We start from the raw sequence: 18,197 nt of genomic DNA, 5'->3' as shown, positions 1-18,197 counted from the left end.
TCTCCTCTGGAAGTACATCTTTTTCTCTGCTCTATCTCCTTAAACATTTTCTGTCTTGTTCTCCTTATTACTTCTATTTATCTCCGCACTGCAATCTCCTCTGCAGTGTCTCTTTTATTTATTTTTCTTTCTCGCTTGATTTTTCTGTTCCTTTCATTGTGTTTTTCTGCACACTTTGCTTGATTTAACTTTACAGCTGCTTTTCCCCCTTTCTTATAAGAAGCACTAACCTGGCTGGTGGAGCTGCTTGATGCCTGGCACTGCTCCCTGAGCTCCAGCTCCTGGAGCGCTCAGGGGGTCAATGCCATAGGGTCCTTGCACCAGCATCACCCTGGCACCTTGCAGCACCCCCAGCAGTGAGAAACCCCACACCAAGAGGGAAGCATCAAACCAGAGCCCCCTTCAACAGCATCAGGCAGGGCTGGGGGTGCTGGGGGTGCTGAGCCTCCCTCTCCTGCAGGCATTGCTGGGACTCCCGTGACGTTCAATGAGAATGGAGATGCACCAGGGCGCTACGATATCTACCAGTACCAGATCAGGAACTCCACTCCCGAGTACAGAGTTATCGGGCAATGGACCGACCACCTCCACCTGAAAGTAAGGCTGGGGTCTGGCTGGTGCCTGGTGCCAAAGGGAAGGGCCTGCAGGTTTCTTCTGCATCCATTGAGGACATTTAGCCTGTAGCAAACCCAGCTGGGAGCCAGGGAGCCCATGGGTGCAAAGTTTGGCAGTCAAACTTTGGGGGTTCAAAGGGGGGGTGTCTCTTGTGGCTCAGCCTCAGGGACACCATCAGTGTGTGTGGCCATATCCCATGGGCTCTGAGCATCCGACTCTGATAAGGGGAGGAGAGGCCAGAACAGAGCAGAGGAGTTTTCCTAGGGAAGGAGGGATTTTAGTTTGGGTTTCTGGTGTTAAGTCTTCCCAAAAGGCGGATGGAGAACTTGTCCTGTCCCCATGCTGGGTAGGCCTGTTCATGGGATGTACTGCTGGGGCAAGGGGTCGGATCCAGGCACTGCTGTTCTGAGCAGAGGTGCCCTAGGGATGCTGGACATGCCCAGCTTGACGTTAATGGGGCTGGTGCCGTCTCGCCCCACAGGTGGAGAGCATGCTATGGCCGGGAGGTGGGAATCAGCTCCCCAGCTCCATCTGCAGCCTGCCCTGCAAGCCGGGCGAGAGGAAGAAGTTGGTGAAGGGCATTCCCTGCTGCTGGCACTGCGAGCGTTGCGATGGCTACCAGTACCAGCTGGATGAGTTCCACTGCAAGCGGTGCCACTTCAATGAGCGGCCCAACGAGAACCACACCAGCTGCACCCCCATCCCCATCATCAAGCTGGAGTGGAGCTCACCCTGGGCCGTGGTTCCCGTCTTCATCGCCATTGTGGGCATCATCGCCACGCTCTTTGTGGTGGTCACCTTCGTGCGCTACAACGATACGCCCATCGTCAAGGCGTCGGGGCGGGAGCTGAGCTACGTCCTGCTGACAGGCATCTTCCTCTGCTATGCCACCACCTTCCTCATGATCGCTGAGCCCGACTTGAGCACGTGCTCCTTGCGGCGCATCTTCCTCGGGCTTGGCATGAGCATCAGCTACGCTGCCCTGCTCACCAAGACCAACCGCATCTACCGCATCTTCGAGCAGGGCAAGAAGTCAGTGAGCGCACCCCGGTTCATCAGCCCCGCATCCCAGCTGGTCATCACCTTCAGCCTCATCTCGCTGCAGCTCGTGGGCGTCTGCATCTGGTTCATCGTGGACCCGTCCCACTCTGTCATTGACTACGAGGACCAGCGGACTACAAACCCCCACTTTGCCCGGGGCATCCTCAAATGTGACATTTCGGACCTCTCCCTCATCTGTTTGCTTGGGTACAGCATGCTTCTCATGGTCACCTGCACTGTGTATGCTATTAAGACCCGTGGGGTCCCGGAGACCTTTAACGAAGCCAAACCCATCGGGTTCACCATGTACACTACTTGCATTGTGTGGTTAGCCTTCATCCCTATATTTTTTGGGACGTCACAGTCAGCGGAAAAGGTAAGTGAGGAGGGACAGGTCTGGCTGGGGGCTGCCAGGAGGGGGACTGGAAGAGGATGACATGTCCTAAGCAAGGAGGGGACCTGCCAGCTTGGGAATTGCAGTGGGAAGAGTTGCTGTAATAGGGAGCAGAGACTTTCCTGTTTCATTTCTTCCTTGTCCCTCTGGTTTTCAGTGCCCCATTGACTGTGCTGCCCGTCTCCAGACAGGGTAGCAGTGGGGCAGCAGAGGCTGCTGTGTGCTGGGGGAGGATGAATGCCCAGGGCAGATCTAGGTCCCCAATGTCATGAGCACCATTTCTGCATGGAAAAGGGATGAAGGGCTGCCCAGCCAGCACCGTTTCCCAGTGATGGGAACAGGAGAGATGGTGCTGCCCTCCAAAATCCATGAGAGCAGGGGAGGGCAAGGGGCCGAGGGGCTTGAGGAGGAGCATCTCTGCCACTCCAGTTGTGACTTAACCAGTCAGGGTAGACAAGGCCAGGGCAGATACAACCTGTCTGTCTGTCCGTCCTCCTCCCCATCTGCGGCTCCTGAAGGGTGATCCCGGTACTCGCAGGACTGAGGCCAGCCTGGATGAAGCTCCGTGCTCAAGTGAGAGGGATTGAGAACAAAGAAGGAAAATCTCATGAACAAGACCCAAATCCCCTTTGCCTGCCAGCCCAAACAAGAATCCCATTTGTGTTAAATGCAAACAGCTCACGCCTGCCAGCCCGGAGCTGCCTGTGGGAAATAGAGCTCTGTGTTGCTGTTCCCTGGGAATCCCCAGGACCCACTGCCCGGATTCCTACTGGAGCCATCCCAAGTGGGACCGTTCCCCCTGGATGTGCCTGCTGTGATGCTGACACCATGGCTCTTGGAAACCCCTATTGCAGAAGGACCAGAAGTCTTTTGCTGGGGATGTTTCAGCTGTGTCCTGGAGGGCTGTCTGCTCAGAGCACCAAACCCCGGAGCTCGAGGTCTGCACAGGCACTTCTAACCTTGGCACAACCAAAAAGCCTCTACCAAACCAGCCCACCCTGGCTGGAAATGTAAAGGATTAAAGGCAATAAACGGAGCCTTTTGCAGCATTTCCATTTTGATGAGATGGCAGGGGAGATACTAACCAGAAAGCAGGTTTTTTAAGAAATTATTGCAAAACAAAAGCTCCCTTAAAGCCTCTTTAATGTGCTCGGCATACTGTGGGTAATAAAGATGGAAATGATAATGATTGTAGATTATGCGCAAGGTTGCTCACCTCTTCACTGCAGCTTGTCATGGGATAATTTAGGGCTGCCGAAAGCTGGCTGTCAAGCAGCAGTTCGACAATAGGCTGTGCCTCACTTCGGGGGCTTGTAACAGGCAGGGCTCCTCTGTTATTAGGCTGCTAACAAGCTGATTAGAGGCGGAAAAAGTGATGTTCCCAACTCCCCTTGGACGCAGCTCTCTCAAAGCCTGCGGCTGCCACGGCATCCGCTGAGCACTCCCAAGGAGGGGTTTGTGGTGCTCCAGCTTGGTGCTGGGCTGTGCTGCTATGTGCTGTGTGCTCTGAGCATCGCCGGGTGAAGGATGATGGATGCGCTCAAAGGGGCAGCCGGAGGAATCGGGTGCTCGGTGCTGCTCCGATGCTTTAGCTCTGGTTTGCAATACTGGGGCCAAAAAGGTGTCATTACACAGCCTGCATGGAAGATGTGGTGTTGGCATCACGCTGTGGTGGTGCTGGTGCTTCTGGGATGCTCAGGGGGTATCCCCATGTCATCGCAGAGAGGGATCCCCTCATCTTCACCCCATTCCTGCAGGGACATCACCCACTGTTCTCCCCATAGAGCATGGCTGGAGATTCACTGGAGTCCTGAGGATGCCATGGGGCAGACTCACTCCTCCAATCACTGCTGGCAGCTCTACCCTGACCCCATCTGAGCTGCTGATGGTCCGGAGGAGATGAATAAACCCCTTTGGTTTAATTGCATTTTGCTTTACCTTGTGCCTACAACTTTGCATGGAGGTGGCATATTATTATAACAAGTCCCCCAAGCCTTTTCTCAAAAGAACCTCTTATCCCTGCCGATCCCAGCGGATTACAGGAATAGCAATAACAGAGGATCTAAAGAAAGAGACAATTTCCTGTGCTGATAAGGCAGCAGCTGAACAGCAGTGTCATTGTCTGCTGCTCTGTTTATCACATTTGCTTTCAGCGAGGAAAAAGAGGGAGAGAGAAAGGAATGAGAAGGACTGTCCAGTGGTTGGTTCAGCGGTGCTGGGTGAGGGCTGAGCGGGTTTTCCTTCCCTGGCTTTAGAAGGGGGGAGGTTTCCAATAGTGGCAGAGATTTGCTCTGGGACAAACACAAACTGTGCAAGGCTGTGCCTGGAGTCTGGGATGCTCCCACGGGGCAGGATGGGCTCATCCAGCCCTGGCGCAAAGGCTGAGCACAGCGCTGGGCTTGGGGATTGATTGGATGGGGTCATTTAGGGTGGCTGCAGTCCCTTGACACAGCATCATCGTCTCGAGTCAGAGACAGCTGTGGTCTTTGATCCTACCCATGCAGCAGTGGATGCTGCTGCGCCGGGAGCTGGGACTTCTTTGATAGCTGCAGCGCTCACCTCAAAGGGCTCTGGGGAAGCTCAGGTGTCAGTAGCAGAGGGGTAAAGTGGGGCCTTGGGTTGGAAACTGATTGAGAGCAGGAACCAGAGCTGTGAGCAACGTCATGTTTTGATGTTACCGGTTAACTGTGCAGGGCCTCATGGCTGGGCTTGAGTTCCAGGCTGACAGTGTTTCTCTCTGAGCTGGAAAGGGGCCTGATGCAAAGCTGAGGTTAGAGCAGGATGCAGAAGATGGGGCTGTCTATGGTGAATGCATCATTAGGGTGCAGGGAGGTGGCCATCTGAGACCCCAGAAGTGCTGCAGGGCTCAGGGATGGGGGAAGTACGAGATGTCTGGAGTTGGTGCTACTCAATAGGGAATTCCTATCAGCGATGGAGCATGACCCAGAGATGTCTGAGCTCCAGCTCATGCTCAGCTGCTCTTTCCCTCTTTGCTGAAACGCCTCCAAGCCCCACGGTGCAGGTGGGAGTCTGCAGAGGCAGGAACATGGAAAATGATGGATTGAGAAGTGAGGCTCCTCCAAAGGCATCTGCTGGGAGCAGAGGAGCAGGAGCACAGCAGGCGGGGGGTGAAGGGCTGCTGAGCCTCAGCCGTGCCCCATGGGTGCTGAGCAGAGTTGTGCCCATCTCTGGACCGGGGCTTGGGGTGCCTGGAGGTGGTGTCCCGGTGCTACCCTCATTCCCCGCATCCAGGTCACCTGCAGTGAAGTCCTGAGAGTCACAGCACGGGTTAAAAAGAAGAGAGAAGCATAAAGGAAGCTCAGTTATTCTGGCCCAGGGATGTGTTTTGACTTTCCTTAATGAAATGGCATTTTTATCTGCATAAGGTGCCTACATTGCCTCTGTGTACACATAGAGAGTAGGTGGAACAAACAATCCAACACATGTGACAGCAAGAGGTTTACTTCTGGGGACAAACAAAACTTTTCCATTAACTCAAAACAAGCTTTTTTTGCCCTTCCCCCCTTTTGGGTTGATTTGAAATGCTTTCAGTCTGTGTGGTTTGTTTTCTTTGCGCTGGCACTAGGACCCATGGTCCTGCATGGGATGACCCCCCAGGATGCTGCAGCCCCACAGATCCCCCTGGCTCCTCCAGGTCCTGCTGCCTTGCGCAGGACTAAGTCCCATGTGTGAAACAACTGCAGAAGAAAGCTCAGGAACCGCTCTTTGAGCCATGGGATAGAGCTCAGAAACTGCCTTGAGCCTCCTTCTAAAACCTTGTTGGCAACAGGCAAAGCAGCCCCAGCTCCAGAGCACAGATGGAGAAGACACCAAGGGGCATGCAAAGGCACCTGAAGACCCAGAGCCCTCTCCTTACCCCAAGAGACCCAGCACGAGCTGTGTGGTAGAGGAGAGGATGCTGGAGCTGTGTGCCTAGAGCAGGGATGCTCATGGAGGGGCTGTGCACCCAGGCTCCTGTGCGAGAGGTGGGGATGAGCATAGGGAGGGCGTCTCTTCGCCTCCCATTGCCCCTGATTCTGATGCCCCCGGCTTGTAAGGAGCTTGCCAAATGCTTTCCATAGAAAAATGGATTATTCTGCAGCCAGATTAATGGGCTTTCATTTTGCAAAACATCTGTCACTGTTAGTCCTGGACAGTGAGCGTGAAATTAGTTTTGACTGCGGAAAGGCAACGTCAATGTGTAATATGTGACTTACATGACAACGGCCCAGGGAGCCAGATGGGGAATGGGAATTACCTGTTGAAAGAGCTGGGGAAGCCGGGGGTGCCCTAGGCTGGACTGGGAGTGGGTGTTCTCTCTGTGTCCATCACTGTAGCACCAGTGGGCTGTGAGTGTGGGTAAGGCAGAGGGAGGGTGATGAGGTGCAGGGGTTCTGTCCCTGCTGATGTTGGGGTGCTGGCAGGTTGCTGCTGCAACACACATGAGTGTGGAGAGGACTTGGCACAGGGAGGCCCTGAAACCCAGGTCCAGGCACTGGCATAGCATCCTTGTGTCTGCAGGGGGAGGAAACAGTGGAAGTGAGCCAAAGGCCCATGCAACAAGTCGAGTCTGATGTTTAGGATCCAGTATTGTCACCATTTCCAAGCCTGGCTCCCTACCCCTTCACTGACTTAACCCAAACCTTTCCATGCTCCCCTGTTTCTTCCTTTCCCTCTCTGGATAGGAGGATCTATCCAGATCCTCCTGGATCCCACAGAGCAGTGCTGGGTCTCAGCTCGTGCCCTTGTGTCTTGCAGATGTACATCCAGACCACGACGCTCACCATCTCGGTGAGTCTGAGTGCCTCGGTGTCCCTGGGCATGCTCTACATGCCCAAGGTGTACATCATCCTCTTCCACCCGGAGCAGAACGTCCCCAAGCGCAAGCGGAGCCTCAAGGCGGTGGTGACGGCAGCCACCATGTCCAACAAGTTCTCTCAGAAGGGAGGTTTCCGTCCCAATGGAGAAGCCAAATCAGAGCTCTGTGAAAACCTGGAAACACAAGGTAAGGTGGCTCCTGGCAGGGCTGGGAGCCGCTCCTGTTGGGGACCAGTGCCGTGCTGGGAAGCTCAAAGCCTTGGCTTGCTGTGGGTCATGCTCTCCTGCACGGACACAAGCAATGGGATATAATGGGATATCCCTCCTGCCCCATGGCTTTGCCATCCCTCAGGACCAAAGGCAGCGTGGGAACGGATGCATCTCATGTCTGGAGGTCACTCTGCTCCCCACTATGGCCAAAGCCATCCTGGGGAGGGAGGTGTGCTCTGGTTATCTGTGCTCCAGCTGGGGCATGAGGAGGGATTCCTGCTCTTGGCCTTGTCAGGCTGACACCGGCCTCCCTGGGAAGAGGCTTGGGAACCCTTAGGAAGCTTGGTGCGTGCCTGCTTTATGTTGGGGTTTCCAAAAGCAGAGCCTTGCAGGAGGAAGGAATGATTGGAGCCAATGCTGCTGGGGTCCTTTGAGAAGGGAAATCCCATCCAGGCTAAATCTGAAGTAAACCTCGTGGAAATACAAATGTTCCTCATGTACCAGCAGAGTTTCTGGGTTCCAGCATCAATGGGATGGAGTCCAAACAGAGTTTCATGGAAAGCCATGATTGTCTTTGTAATCCCACGCTTGCTCTCTTTCCATTCTGAGCTATTTAATATCCCTTGGCATCTCCATCGCTCTGTCTAATGGCTCTCGCTGGCAGGAGCTCTTGTCTCTCTGTAGGAGTCTCTCTGCATAATCGACTCTTTCATCTACCTGTGTGCCTTGTGAAGGACTGCTACGTGGTCAGACCCACCAGCACCCATGCTTTTGTGAGCCACTGCCACAGATCTGTGTGGTCTGTGGTCCTATCCCAACGTGGCAGTGGGTACCAGTCCCCTGTTACCCCATTGTGTCTGTGCAAGAGATGCTCCATGCAAGGCTGGGAGTACCTGTGGGCTCCCTACAGGAAGGGCTTGCCAGGAGCAGCCCTGTCCTGGAGGCTCCCCATGGCATCGGTGTCACAGGCTCTGATACTGTGTCTGTGTGACCTGTTTCCCTCCAGCCACACATGGCTCCTGCCCAGGGCTCTGCTGGCACAGAGGGCTTGGAGGCATGGATGCAGCGAGCACCTCATCTAGGACCTGAACCCAGGCATTCCCATATGCTCTCAGCTGCTCTGGGCATCCTTTCCCGCATGGGTCTCGCAGCAGGAGCCCCTGGGGCTTGTATTTGCCAGGAGCAAGGAGACCTGAGCCTCCCGTCTGCTGCATCCCAGCTCTGGGAATATGGGAGCTCAGTGCGCACAGGGCATCCATCCAGGCATGGCATCAGTGCAGAGGGCAGGAGGCACTGGGGGGTGTCAGCAGGACCAAGGGGCTGTTCTTCACTGTCACTGACGGGTCATATATCCTTAAATAAGCAGAACAAGTAATTCTCAGGACTCTGATGTGGGCAGGTTATGGAAACACTGCTGCTACCTGCTCACTGTCAGCTCTGACTTCTTAGGGCCTATCTACCTGTTATCTGGGAACACCAGAACCTGCCCAGGGCTCATTTGTCAGCGAGGCACTGAGACAGGGAGAGCTGCTGGGTGCCCCCTCAGCACAGTGCCATGGGGATGGTCTCCTCAGTGGATGTATTTGTGCTGCTTGTGGTGGTTTGGGCTTTGCTGTGGGTGCTGGTCCACGTCCTTGGCTGGAGGGTGTCTGTGTGTGTGCTGAGCCCTGTGGTACCTGGGGACCTCATGGTGGGGTCTCTGCAGCCCAGCCAAGGCACTGGGACAAGGCAGACCTCTGCAAGCAGCAGCTTCCACCTCCCAGAGCTGTGGCTGCCTCTAAAAGAGAGTCCAGGATTTATTGCTATCTGGTGAAATCTATTTATTGCTTTCCTGGCTCCAGGCCTTGCTGCATTCCCTGCCTGGGGCATGTGGTGGTTCTGTAGCCGCTGCTTCCCTTCCTGTGTTCAGCCCCATCCCCAGGGCTGGGGAAGCTGGGAGGTGGCAGCAGGTTTGTGTATGTGCCCTGCTCCTCCAGCACGGGCACAAGCATCCTGCACTGAGGGATGCAGCCGGGTGGGTGCTGCTGCTCAGGTCCATGGACCAGCGTGCAGGGGTGCAGGCACCTGGCTCGGACCCCAAACCTTGCTCTGTAGGGCTGGGGTGAGCTCAGCTTTTGGGAATGTGGGACCGGTTTGTCTGTAAGAGGCTACTGAGGGAAGTGAATGGGAGCCTGAGAGCACATTCCCCATGGTTCATATCATGTCCTGGGGGCTCTCTTCACAATGAACCGTGTTCAGAGAGCCCCCAGAGTCTGCCATGGGGCTCAGCCCTTCTGCCAGACTCATTGCCCTTGCAGGGAATGATCCCAAGTGCCAGCACTGACCGATCCATGAGCAAACCCAGTATCACCTCCTCGCCAGCATCCCCTGGCACGATGGTCAGGTCAGCGTGATGGGCTGGGCGCCAGGAAGGGGGATGATGGACTTCATTAATGATACATGTGAGGTTTGTCTCTCTTTCCAGCACTGGCTACCAAACAGACCTACGTCAGCTACAGCAACCACGCGATTTAGCTCCAGCGATCACAGCTGCCTGGCATGGAGGGAGGCTGTGGATGCCCCGAGGAAGCTGGGTCGCATCCTCATCAGGGGATGCTGGAAGGGACCAGGAGGTGGCAGCTGGGGGGGATGGAACACACACACATGCTCCTTTTGGGGCCGCTGGGCAGAGCTCCTGGGGAAGATGAGCAACAGCAGCAGAACAAGTGCAAAGAAAGAACAGCAATGAGCCAGGGAGCATCGTGAGGGTGCGTGCGTCCCCAGGAGCAACAGTCGGACAGGGAGAAGGTGTGCAGGGAAGAGGTGATGGACTTTGGCAAGTCTTTGGGTTGTTTCTTTTCCTGTATCTTGGCAAAAATAAAACCAACAGAACAGCCAATACCCAACATTTCCCTTTTCTGGAATTTGTGAGATTGTTTGTGGTTGTGCAGAACCTTCTGTTTGCTCTTTCTTTGGGTTTGAATCCTCCCTTTTCTTTGGTTCCTGTCTTCCTCCGTCCCTCTTCACTCTCCCATCTCCTACCCAATCCTCTATGTTGCAAAAAGGAAAAAAAAAAGAAATAAAAATGCATAAAATTCAATTTAAAAACAGACAACGAAATAAAATAAGATGAAACCTAGACTGTGTTCAAAGTGCTGATTTCTATAGGTGGTTGATTAATGTCTGTGATGACCATATGGATTGAAATGTCTGCTTTATGTACTGACCAGTCAAAAAACAAAAAACCCACACAAAAAAAAGAAGTTCAGTGCCTGGATGTTTATGAACTCTTCGAGGACTGTGTAGAGCATGATGATCATTTTTATACAAGGAGATTTCTAATAAAAGACCATGGTTTTGCACTCGGCGTTTGCTGTCTCTTGGTCACTGTTCGTTCCAGGCTCCAGGAAGGGACTTGGGTTTGGCTGATGGGAAAGGTTTTGGGTGGCCAAAGTGCTCCAGGACCGTGTGGGGCTTGGTGTCCTTCTCCAGGCTAACGGGGACCTTAGGAGCAGGGATGGGACAGGGAGAGGAGAGCTCAGCATCCCCAGCACAGGGCATTGGGGCACACGCTGTAGCCTGTGCTGCACCAGTGCTCAGGGGTTGGAGCAGGATCTGGGGCAGAAAGGGACAATTCCTTCTCATCTGCTGTTTCCCAGTGAATGGACTGGGGATGGAGCAGAGAGGAAGGGGATTCCCCCTTCAGGGGCAGGGCCAGCTCCACCCTCCCCATCAGGACCAACCTGGGTTAATTAGGGAGTTTCCAGCTAAGAAAAGCATCTCTGCCCTTCCTGTGGGAAGGGATCTTTTCCCTGTCTCCTTGGGATAGTGCTGCCTGCTGTGCAAGGTATGTGGCTGCTCCAAGTCTTGGGTTTGCCTGTTCTGGGGTGGGGGTTTGTTGTGTTTGATGCCTGTGTCTGTTCCTGTGCTCTTGGAAAGGGGATGGTTGTGTTGATGTTCTGCTGGGTGAGGAGCTTGTCTGTTTCCTATGGGAGGTGGGGAAAGGAGGCAGGGGAGGATGCTGCTGCCTGCCCTGGAGAGCTGTGCTGCCTCCAGCTCTTGGGTAGGGTCTTGCTTTGGGTGCCCAGCAATAATCCTGGTGTCCTGGCTTTGCAGAAGCAATTAGGGTGCTGGGATGCCTCCCATCCCTTTCCATGTGGCCCTTCCAGCCTGTCTGTACCTATCTACTCTGAGCCTCAGTGAAGTTACCTGGTGTTTTGCATGTTTCCAGACCTATTTGTCTATTAGCCACAGCTCTGATGGGTCACCCATGCTCTGTGCCCCAGGGATGGGAGGCCTCAGTAGCCCTGGGTAGCTTCAGCCCCTGCTCAGTGCTGTAAAGAGTTGTGACTATTCCCAGCTGGCTCGGAGGGGACAGTGTGGTTTGAAGGCAGGAGTTAAATAGAAAGGAAGTGTAATGAAAAACTTGAACCTTTGATAAGATCACAATTGTCAAAAGAGCTTCTCAGGAGAAAGAGCTGCTCCCTTCTCACTGCATCCATTACTGTTGGATCGGATGTGAAATGCTGCCTGGTTCAAAGGGCTTCCAGAAAACCTGAGCTGATGTCTCTGGTGCTGTTTCTGGCTCTGTGGTACTTCTACTGTTTTTACAAGCAGCTTTCCACCCCAAATTCTGCCAGGTAATGACTGGAAAGGTTGATTCTACCTTGATTACAGCATCCCTCTCTGTTCCCTTGCAATGCCTGTAAGGAGGGATGTTCTGAGTCCTGTGGATGGGGACTGACAGTGCTGCCTCTGGGCACATCTCCCAGGCTTGTCTATCCTCTAATGGTCCAGGGGATTCTGCAGGGCATGGTGCAGACACCAGAGCTGGACAGAGTGTGGGGAAGAGACCTAGGGTGAGGTTTTCTATGCAGGCAGGATGCGCAGAGCTGCAGTGATTGAACTGCTCTGCTTTGGCAGTGAATATACTGGGTTGTTTTCACATGCAAGCACTTCTTCAAGATGTTGCTCTGTGTCTCTCTTGCTCTCAGGCATTTCTGCCTTCAAACTGCTTCCCTATCAATGCAGCCAGCCTGGAGTGTGTCCTGCCAGAAAGGTGTGTGGAAATGAGGGTTGTGTGACCGCTGTTGGCAGCCAGCAATGCACAGCAGCTCCAAAAGCCATCTCTTTGGATGGTGGGGGCTGGGCTGGCACATCCCAAAGGATGCTTTTGATGCTTGCTTGCTGCTTGGGAAGAAGTCACTTGGCTAAAATTCAAATGTGGTTTCAGGTAGATTCATGCTTCTCTCTCGTGTGAGACCCTATTTAAGTGCAATACTACCCTGATTTCTTGATGGATCTGGTGGAGTGTTAAATCAAAAGAGTCCTCATGTGGGTGCTTATTTTGGTTATAAGAGTGCTTTCCGGTGATTCAGCCGTATTCCTTACAGACTTCAGCCTAAATGATATAAAGAGGCTCTTAAACACATACGCAAAATATTTGCACAGATCCAACCTCCCTGCTCCCAAAACAGGATTATAATTGGCTCCATTTCTTACCGGCCAAGCCCTGCAGTCAGTGGTAATGGTCCTGTGTGCTGCTGAATGGGCCTGAGTCCCTCCCAGCACCGGGTGTGCTCCAGCAGCAGATGCAGCAACCTCTGACCGTGGCTGGTTAATTTTATCCAGCGTTTCATGATCCATTGCTGTTTAATTCCAGGCACTTATTGGATTATGAAAGCTAATTAAAAGGGAGCAATCCAAGCAAATTGAGATGGATGTAGAGCGACGTGGATCTGGGCAGGCTCTGGTGCTGATAGCTGCAGAGGTGATGCTGCTGCTGGGGCAGTCTTGGGAGCACGCTGGTGTCTAGGGTCTGGTTTTTGCCTTACTTCATGGGTTTGAGGGCAGCTCTGCCTGTGGCTGAGCAGAAGAGCAGAGTAGATGCTGATTCTTAGATCCCACATTCCTAGTTCCTAGTATTTGCATGTGTATATATATTATTCTTTCCAATAAGGCACCTGTCCTGAAATCTGTGCTGCTGTTTCTCCTCCTTTCTCCCTCAGAGCTCAAAAGCACTTGTGTGATTTTCCCCTTATTCCTGTGAAGAGCTGTTGAATTTAAAGAGCAATCATTGTCCCAGTTCCCTGAGGGAACCTGTGCGTCTTTCACTGGGAATCTGAGAAGTGGGGGGGAAACCAGGGCTGGTGCCATCTCCTTCCATCACCTCCTTGCATCTCCCCCTCCTTGAACTTCCCTTCTTCAGGGACAAGTGGGAGTTTTTGGGGTCCCACTGCCCTTTCCATGGGGCTGGACTGGGGAGCTGTGTGATGCTCTTCTCGCCATCCCTGCATGGAGCAGCAGCATCAGCTTGGAACCTGTTATTAGCTCTCTTCTGTGAGGCAAATTACCCACTTTAGGGGCATAATTAGGCCAACGTGATAGGAAATGGAAAACCAAAACAACTCCGAGGTTCTTGCTCTGTCTCCACCTTGTCTCTTGCTCTTCCATGGCACTGACCTGGGGAAAAGTCTCCTGTGGAGACCTGCTTGAAGCCACAGCAAAGCTGTGTAGAAAGCAAACCTGGAGGAAGGGGATGGAAGGAGCAGGGCTGGAGCAGAAAGGGGCTTGTTCCTTGTTCTGAGACGGGTCTTTATCCAGCTCCTCTTGCACATGGAGAGCCAGAGTCCTGTTACAGCCCCTGGAGAGCCAAGTGCTGCTCGGAGCAAGGTGTGACTTGCATTTATAGCAGAAGGCAGTGACAGATGTTGTGGTTCATTACCCAGCAGGGGACCAGCTCTGCTGTGAGCGAGTTGAGCTCATTGCTTGTGCTATGAAGCATTTCTCCCACCAAGACCCATTGCCAGCCCAAACTTTTGGCCTGGAGCATCAGAGCCTTGTTGGGCCACTGGGAGCTTTCAAGATGCAAATGGAGACCTTGAACTTCATTATCCTGGGCTGTGGGAAGCCAGCATGAAGGATGGAGAGCCATGAGGGGTGCATCAGTGCTGCTGAGGGGATGGATAATGGCTCTGGGTGTTCTCAGGGGGTCAGTGGATACCCCAGGGAGAGGAGGAAGCATCCCCAGCCCTGCAGCTGGGGAAGGACCAGCAGCAGAATGGAGCTGGAAGCATCAAGTGCCTGTTTTCCCCTTGGTGAAGCCATCCCTATGGCTGCAGATGGGGGCACATCCCATGGTGAGGGTCTCTCCTCAGCACCAATGTTCTCTCTTTGGCCGAGCGAGTCAATGGCAGATTGTGTTGAAATCTCACTTCAGTGGCGGAAGCTGCAATTAGCATTTAATGAAGCTTCTGGCTTTTATTTTTAGGTAACCTCCGATTCCCTGACTGTGTAATTTAGTTCTCCATTGCTTGGAGATAATTAAAGTATGTCACTATAATTTGCTTTTTTTTAAAGCCTGTAATTATGTTTTTATTGAGAATAAAAAGGGGGGGGGGCAGATGAAAACAATGTTAAGGGCGGAGAAGGCTTTGGATGGGCAAGGGGGTTTTCTTCCAGCTTGAAGGCTTAGGAGGTCTTCTCAGGCTGGGTAGATTGATGACCAAGGAAGGGCTCCTGTGTTAGTGTGGGTAACAGCCAAGTGCAGTGCTTCAAGTGGAGGTGTGAGAACTTTGGGTATCATAGAATCAACCAGGTTGGAAAAGACCATCATCAAGTTCAACTGTTCCCCAGCACTGCCAAGGCCACCACCAACCCATGGCACTGAGGGCTTCATCTACATGGTTTATGGACACTTGCAGGGATAGTGACACCAGCACTGCCCTGGGCAGCCTGTTCCAATGCCTGAGCACCCTCTCTGTGATATTATTCTTAATATCCAGTCTAAACCTCCACATAAGTCCTGATTGTGTTTGGCTGCAGTGTATCTGTGGGGTGCGTGGGCTTCATGAAGCACCAGCGCTGCTTCTGCTGCCTTGGTTGTGGTCTCAGCATCGTTCTCCTTCCAGCACCAGGAGAGGGGAAGCTGAAGCCTGCAGGCTCCATGTGGGACCTGCTCGGGATAGGCTCAGCCTGAAGCAGAAGAGCTGTGGTCCCATCCCGGCTCCCAACCTGCTCCTTCGAGGCCCAGTTCAAGGGGTCCCTGTGACAAAGCACACTTTACTGATACAGGGCTGGGGATGTGTCCTCCCTGCACAAGAACAAATGAGTGGGGAAGGTTTAAAAGCCTCTTAAAAAGCAGGACTTAAACATCTTCAAAGTCATCAGGGCTGTGCTGCGCTGGGGATGCTCCTTGCAGCTTGGGCCATGTTTACATCTGTAAATGCTGCTGCTGGGTGTCAAACAACCCACATCCCTCCAAATCCCCCTGGTGCTGGCTGACACTGAGTGCCAGCTACAGCATCCTGCCTCTGTAATGCAGAGCGTGGCCTTGGGCCAAGCACTGGCTTCCAGGCAGCCCAGTGGAGCTGCTTCCACACAAACTGGTCTGAAATGGGAGCGTGGCTGTTGCAGGAGGAACTGCTCACCTCCAATTCACAGCCTGGAAATTGGCTGTTGAAGGGGAGCTGAATAACACATAAATTCGGGATAATTGATTGGCCTGTGGCCAGTTCAGTCAGAGTGAGCTCAAATGAGCTGGAGTGTTGGCTTTTTGGTTAAGTTAGTCTTGCTCAAAAAATATGAGTGTTAAGAGGTTACATTTAGTTTAGAACATATTTAATTCATTAAAATGTTGCTCTTCTCTGCTGCAGAGTTCAGCTCTGATCCCAGGCTTTATTTCTTATCTAAATGCAAAGGTTTCTTGCCAGAAATACAAAGCAAGGGGGGGGTTAGGCAGAATAAAATCTTGGTGCTTAGGAAAAGTGATTTGATGAACAGAGTGTGGTGAAGGACTGGCTCTGAGCTGGAATGTGCTGCAATTTGAGCCGACATCCCCAGTGCCGTGTGCCCAGCTTCCTTCTTACCCATACTGGGATGGAGCTGTGAGGAGTTCTCACCCCGTCCCACAGTGCTCAACGTGTCCTGGATGCTGCCAGCAGCATCCTGGGGTCCCTGCAGCCACCTCTAGCACAGGATACCTGGATGCTGGGATGCTGTGGGATTTGATGCAACATCTGCAAGACAAAAGTCTCGAGCTGGGGCCAAAGTGACTTGTGAGGGTCTGTTTGAGCAGTGTGGGGTCAGGGATTCATGTGCAAGTGTGTCCTTAGGGTGAGCCTTCATCCCACAGATGCCTGCTCTGCTGGTGCTGAGCTGTTCTGGGATCAGCCCCTGCATCGTGTTCGTGTCCCCCCTTGCTGTGCCAGTGTCACATCACCTTCCTGCAGAGCCTTTGTTACCTGCTGGGGATAACAAAAGGAAGGAGCAGCACTAAAACCCCAACAAAACCCACACACCACCATCAGCCTTTGTACTGGTTGCTATGGGAACCCTATACGTGCACCGGAAACACTGGAGTATGCAAATGAGCTTCTTAATTAGTTCTCCTCTGTCTTTCATGCTTGTGGTGCAGCATTTGATCATTAGATGAACATGCCACCTAATTATCAGCAGCTTAACCAAGCACTGGCTGGGGTGACCCTTGGGAGGGTGTCTGAGGAGCTGGCTGGTGGTGCTGGGATGCTTCTCCAGCAGCTTTCCCACTGGTGGGAGGTGCAGGATGCTTTCCTTTGGAGAGGAGCAGCGAGCTGGGTCCATGTCTCCAGCCTGCTCCTGCCCTGTTGGAGAGAGCTACCCCGATGCTGTGGTCTTCACTGGGTACCTGGAGCAGCAGGACTGAGCTCCTCATCTTGCTGTGGGGCACTGGTGAAGAGCTGGCTGGAGACCCCAAGTGCTGAGGCCCCATTGTGCCATGGGGTAGGTTGCAATGTCGCCCTGCCTCTATCGGCCTTGGGGCTGAACTTGCTGCCTGCAGGGCAGGGAGCTGGCTTTGCAGAGCCAGATGCCAGCTGGGCGCCTGTGTGAGCTCTTGCTGTAAACGCTGTGAGTTTTTCCACCAAACAAGCTTCATTAATCGTCTAATAACCGGATTAATTAAGGACACTGAAAGTAAACAGCAAGAATGTAATTTGCCTCTGATTGCCATGTAATTGTGGGAGTTTGGTCCTATTTGCATATGCAGAAAGTGCTGTTGATGGAGACGCTGGGACAGAGAAGAACAGTTTATGGAGGGCGAATGTGCCCTTGGGGTGTGCAGACCCCTTCAGCCATACTCTTTGCTGCCTGCCTGTGTTTTTCTCTGTGGTTGTCTGACTTCTCCCAATTAGCCAACTCTCCTGCTATTTGTGGAGCTTTCCGACCTATTTGCTTGGGCAAATATTGATGCTCCAAATAGACAGATCAGCTTGGGAACACTCCTGTGTCCTGCAAGACAGCAGAAATAGCTGGGAAGGAACCTTTCCCTAAGGGCTGTCCTGCTAAGGGTTAGGACCAGCTCTCCCTTTGATGCTGCTTGCTTAGGACTTGGGGATTTGGGTTGTGCTTGGATGAACCTCAGCTTCCAGTGCCATGAAAGGAGACAGAGACCAAGAGGTGAACTGGGGTCATGCAGAAAGGAAAGCAGATGCTGTGTGGACTGGAGGCAGAGCCAGGGACCGAGTACCAGTGTTTAAGTCCCACACCATCTTGGGCCTCTCGTGTCCACCCCTCCTCAGCTGGTCTTTCTTCCAGCTCTTCTCCCTCTCCCTGCAAGCACAGACATCTGGATGGTGACTAATCTCCCAGCTCTCTGCCTCCCATTAGCCCTGGGTGAGCTTTCTTCTTGCATTTGACCTTACCAGAGCTAGATCTGGACCACTTGAGGGATGGGAGGATGGGGTGCTCTGCAAAGATGGCTGCACAGTCCCTCCATGCACATGCCCAGAGGGGAGAATTCCAAGGGCAGATCCCATTTTGAAGAGCCCCAGGGTTTTATTTTACTTCCTGACAGCCACGGCTTGGTGGGTACCTGTAACATGGAGGGATGCTTTCAGGAACAGCCTGAATTCTGGAATGCCAGGCATGGTTTCAAAGTGTGTTCCTTTTTGTGATGATGAGGTCTGTATTCTCCAGCTGTTTCAGCCTATTCTTCATGTGTAGATGGACTTGGATTAAATCAGTGGGTGTTGTTTGCTTGAGACAGATCCCTGCTGCTCACTTGTGTGTTTCACACTCGAGCCGGATGAGATGCCATGAATACAACTCTTTGAGCAGTTGTTGTAGAAGAGAGCTTGCTGGCAAAATGGATGGGGGCCAATGA

General features: G+C 53.0%; 1 protein-coding gene across 1 annotated transcript in view; it reads left to right on the top strand.

Moving 5' to 3' along the window:
* Window positions 1-10,424, top strand: part of GRM4 (glutamate metabotropic receptor 4) — a 44,354-nt gene extending 33,930 nt beyond the window's left edge. Inside the window, exons 8-11 of the mRNA XM_034069849.1 lie at window positions 461-597; window positions 1,097-2,032; window positions 6,809-7,055; window positions 9,543-10,424. Of these exons, the coding sequence (XP_033925740.1) occupies window positions 461-597; window positions 1,097-2,032; window positions 6,809-7,055; window positions 9,543-9,592 (1,370 nt within the window). The 3' untranslated portion in view covers window positions 9,593-10,424. The remainder of the gene's footprint in view (window positions 1-460; window positions 598-1,096; window positions 2,033-6,808; window positions 7,056-9,542) is intronic.
* Window positions 10,425-18,197: the final 7,773 nt, after the last annotated feature.

The sequence above is a fragment of the Melopsittacus undulatus genome, chromosome 16, assembly GCF_012275295.1.
Source record: "Melopsittacus undulatus isolate bMelUnd1 chromosome 16, bMelUnd1.mat.Z, whole genome shotgun sequence".
Classification (NCBI taxonomy): domain Eukaryota; kingdom Metazoa; phylum Chordata; class Aves; order Psittaciformes; family Psittaculidae; genus Melopsittacus; species Melopsittacus undulatus.
The sequence above is the reverse complement of the archived record's forward strand: the minus strand, read 5'-3'. Positions and strand labels throughout refer to the sequence as shown.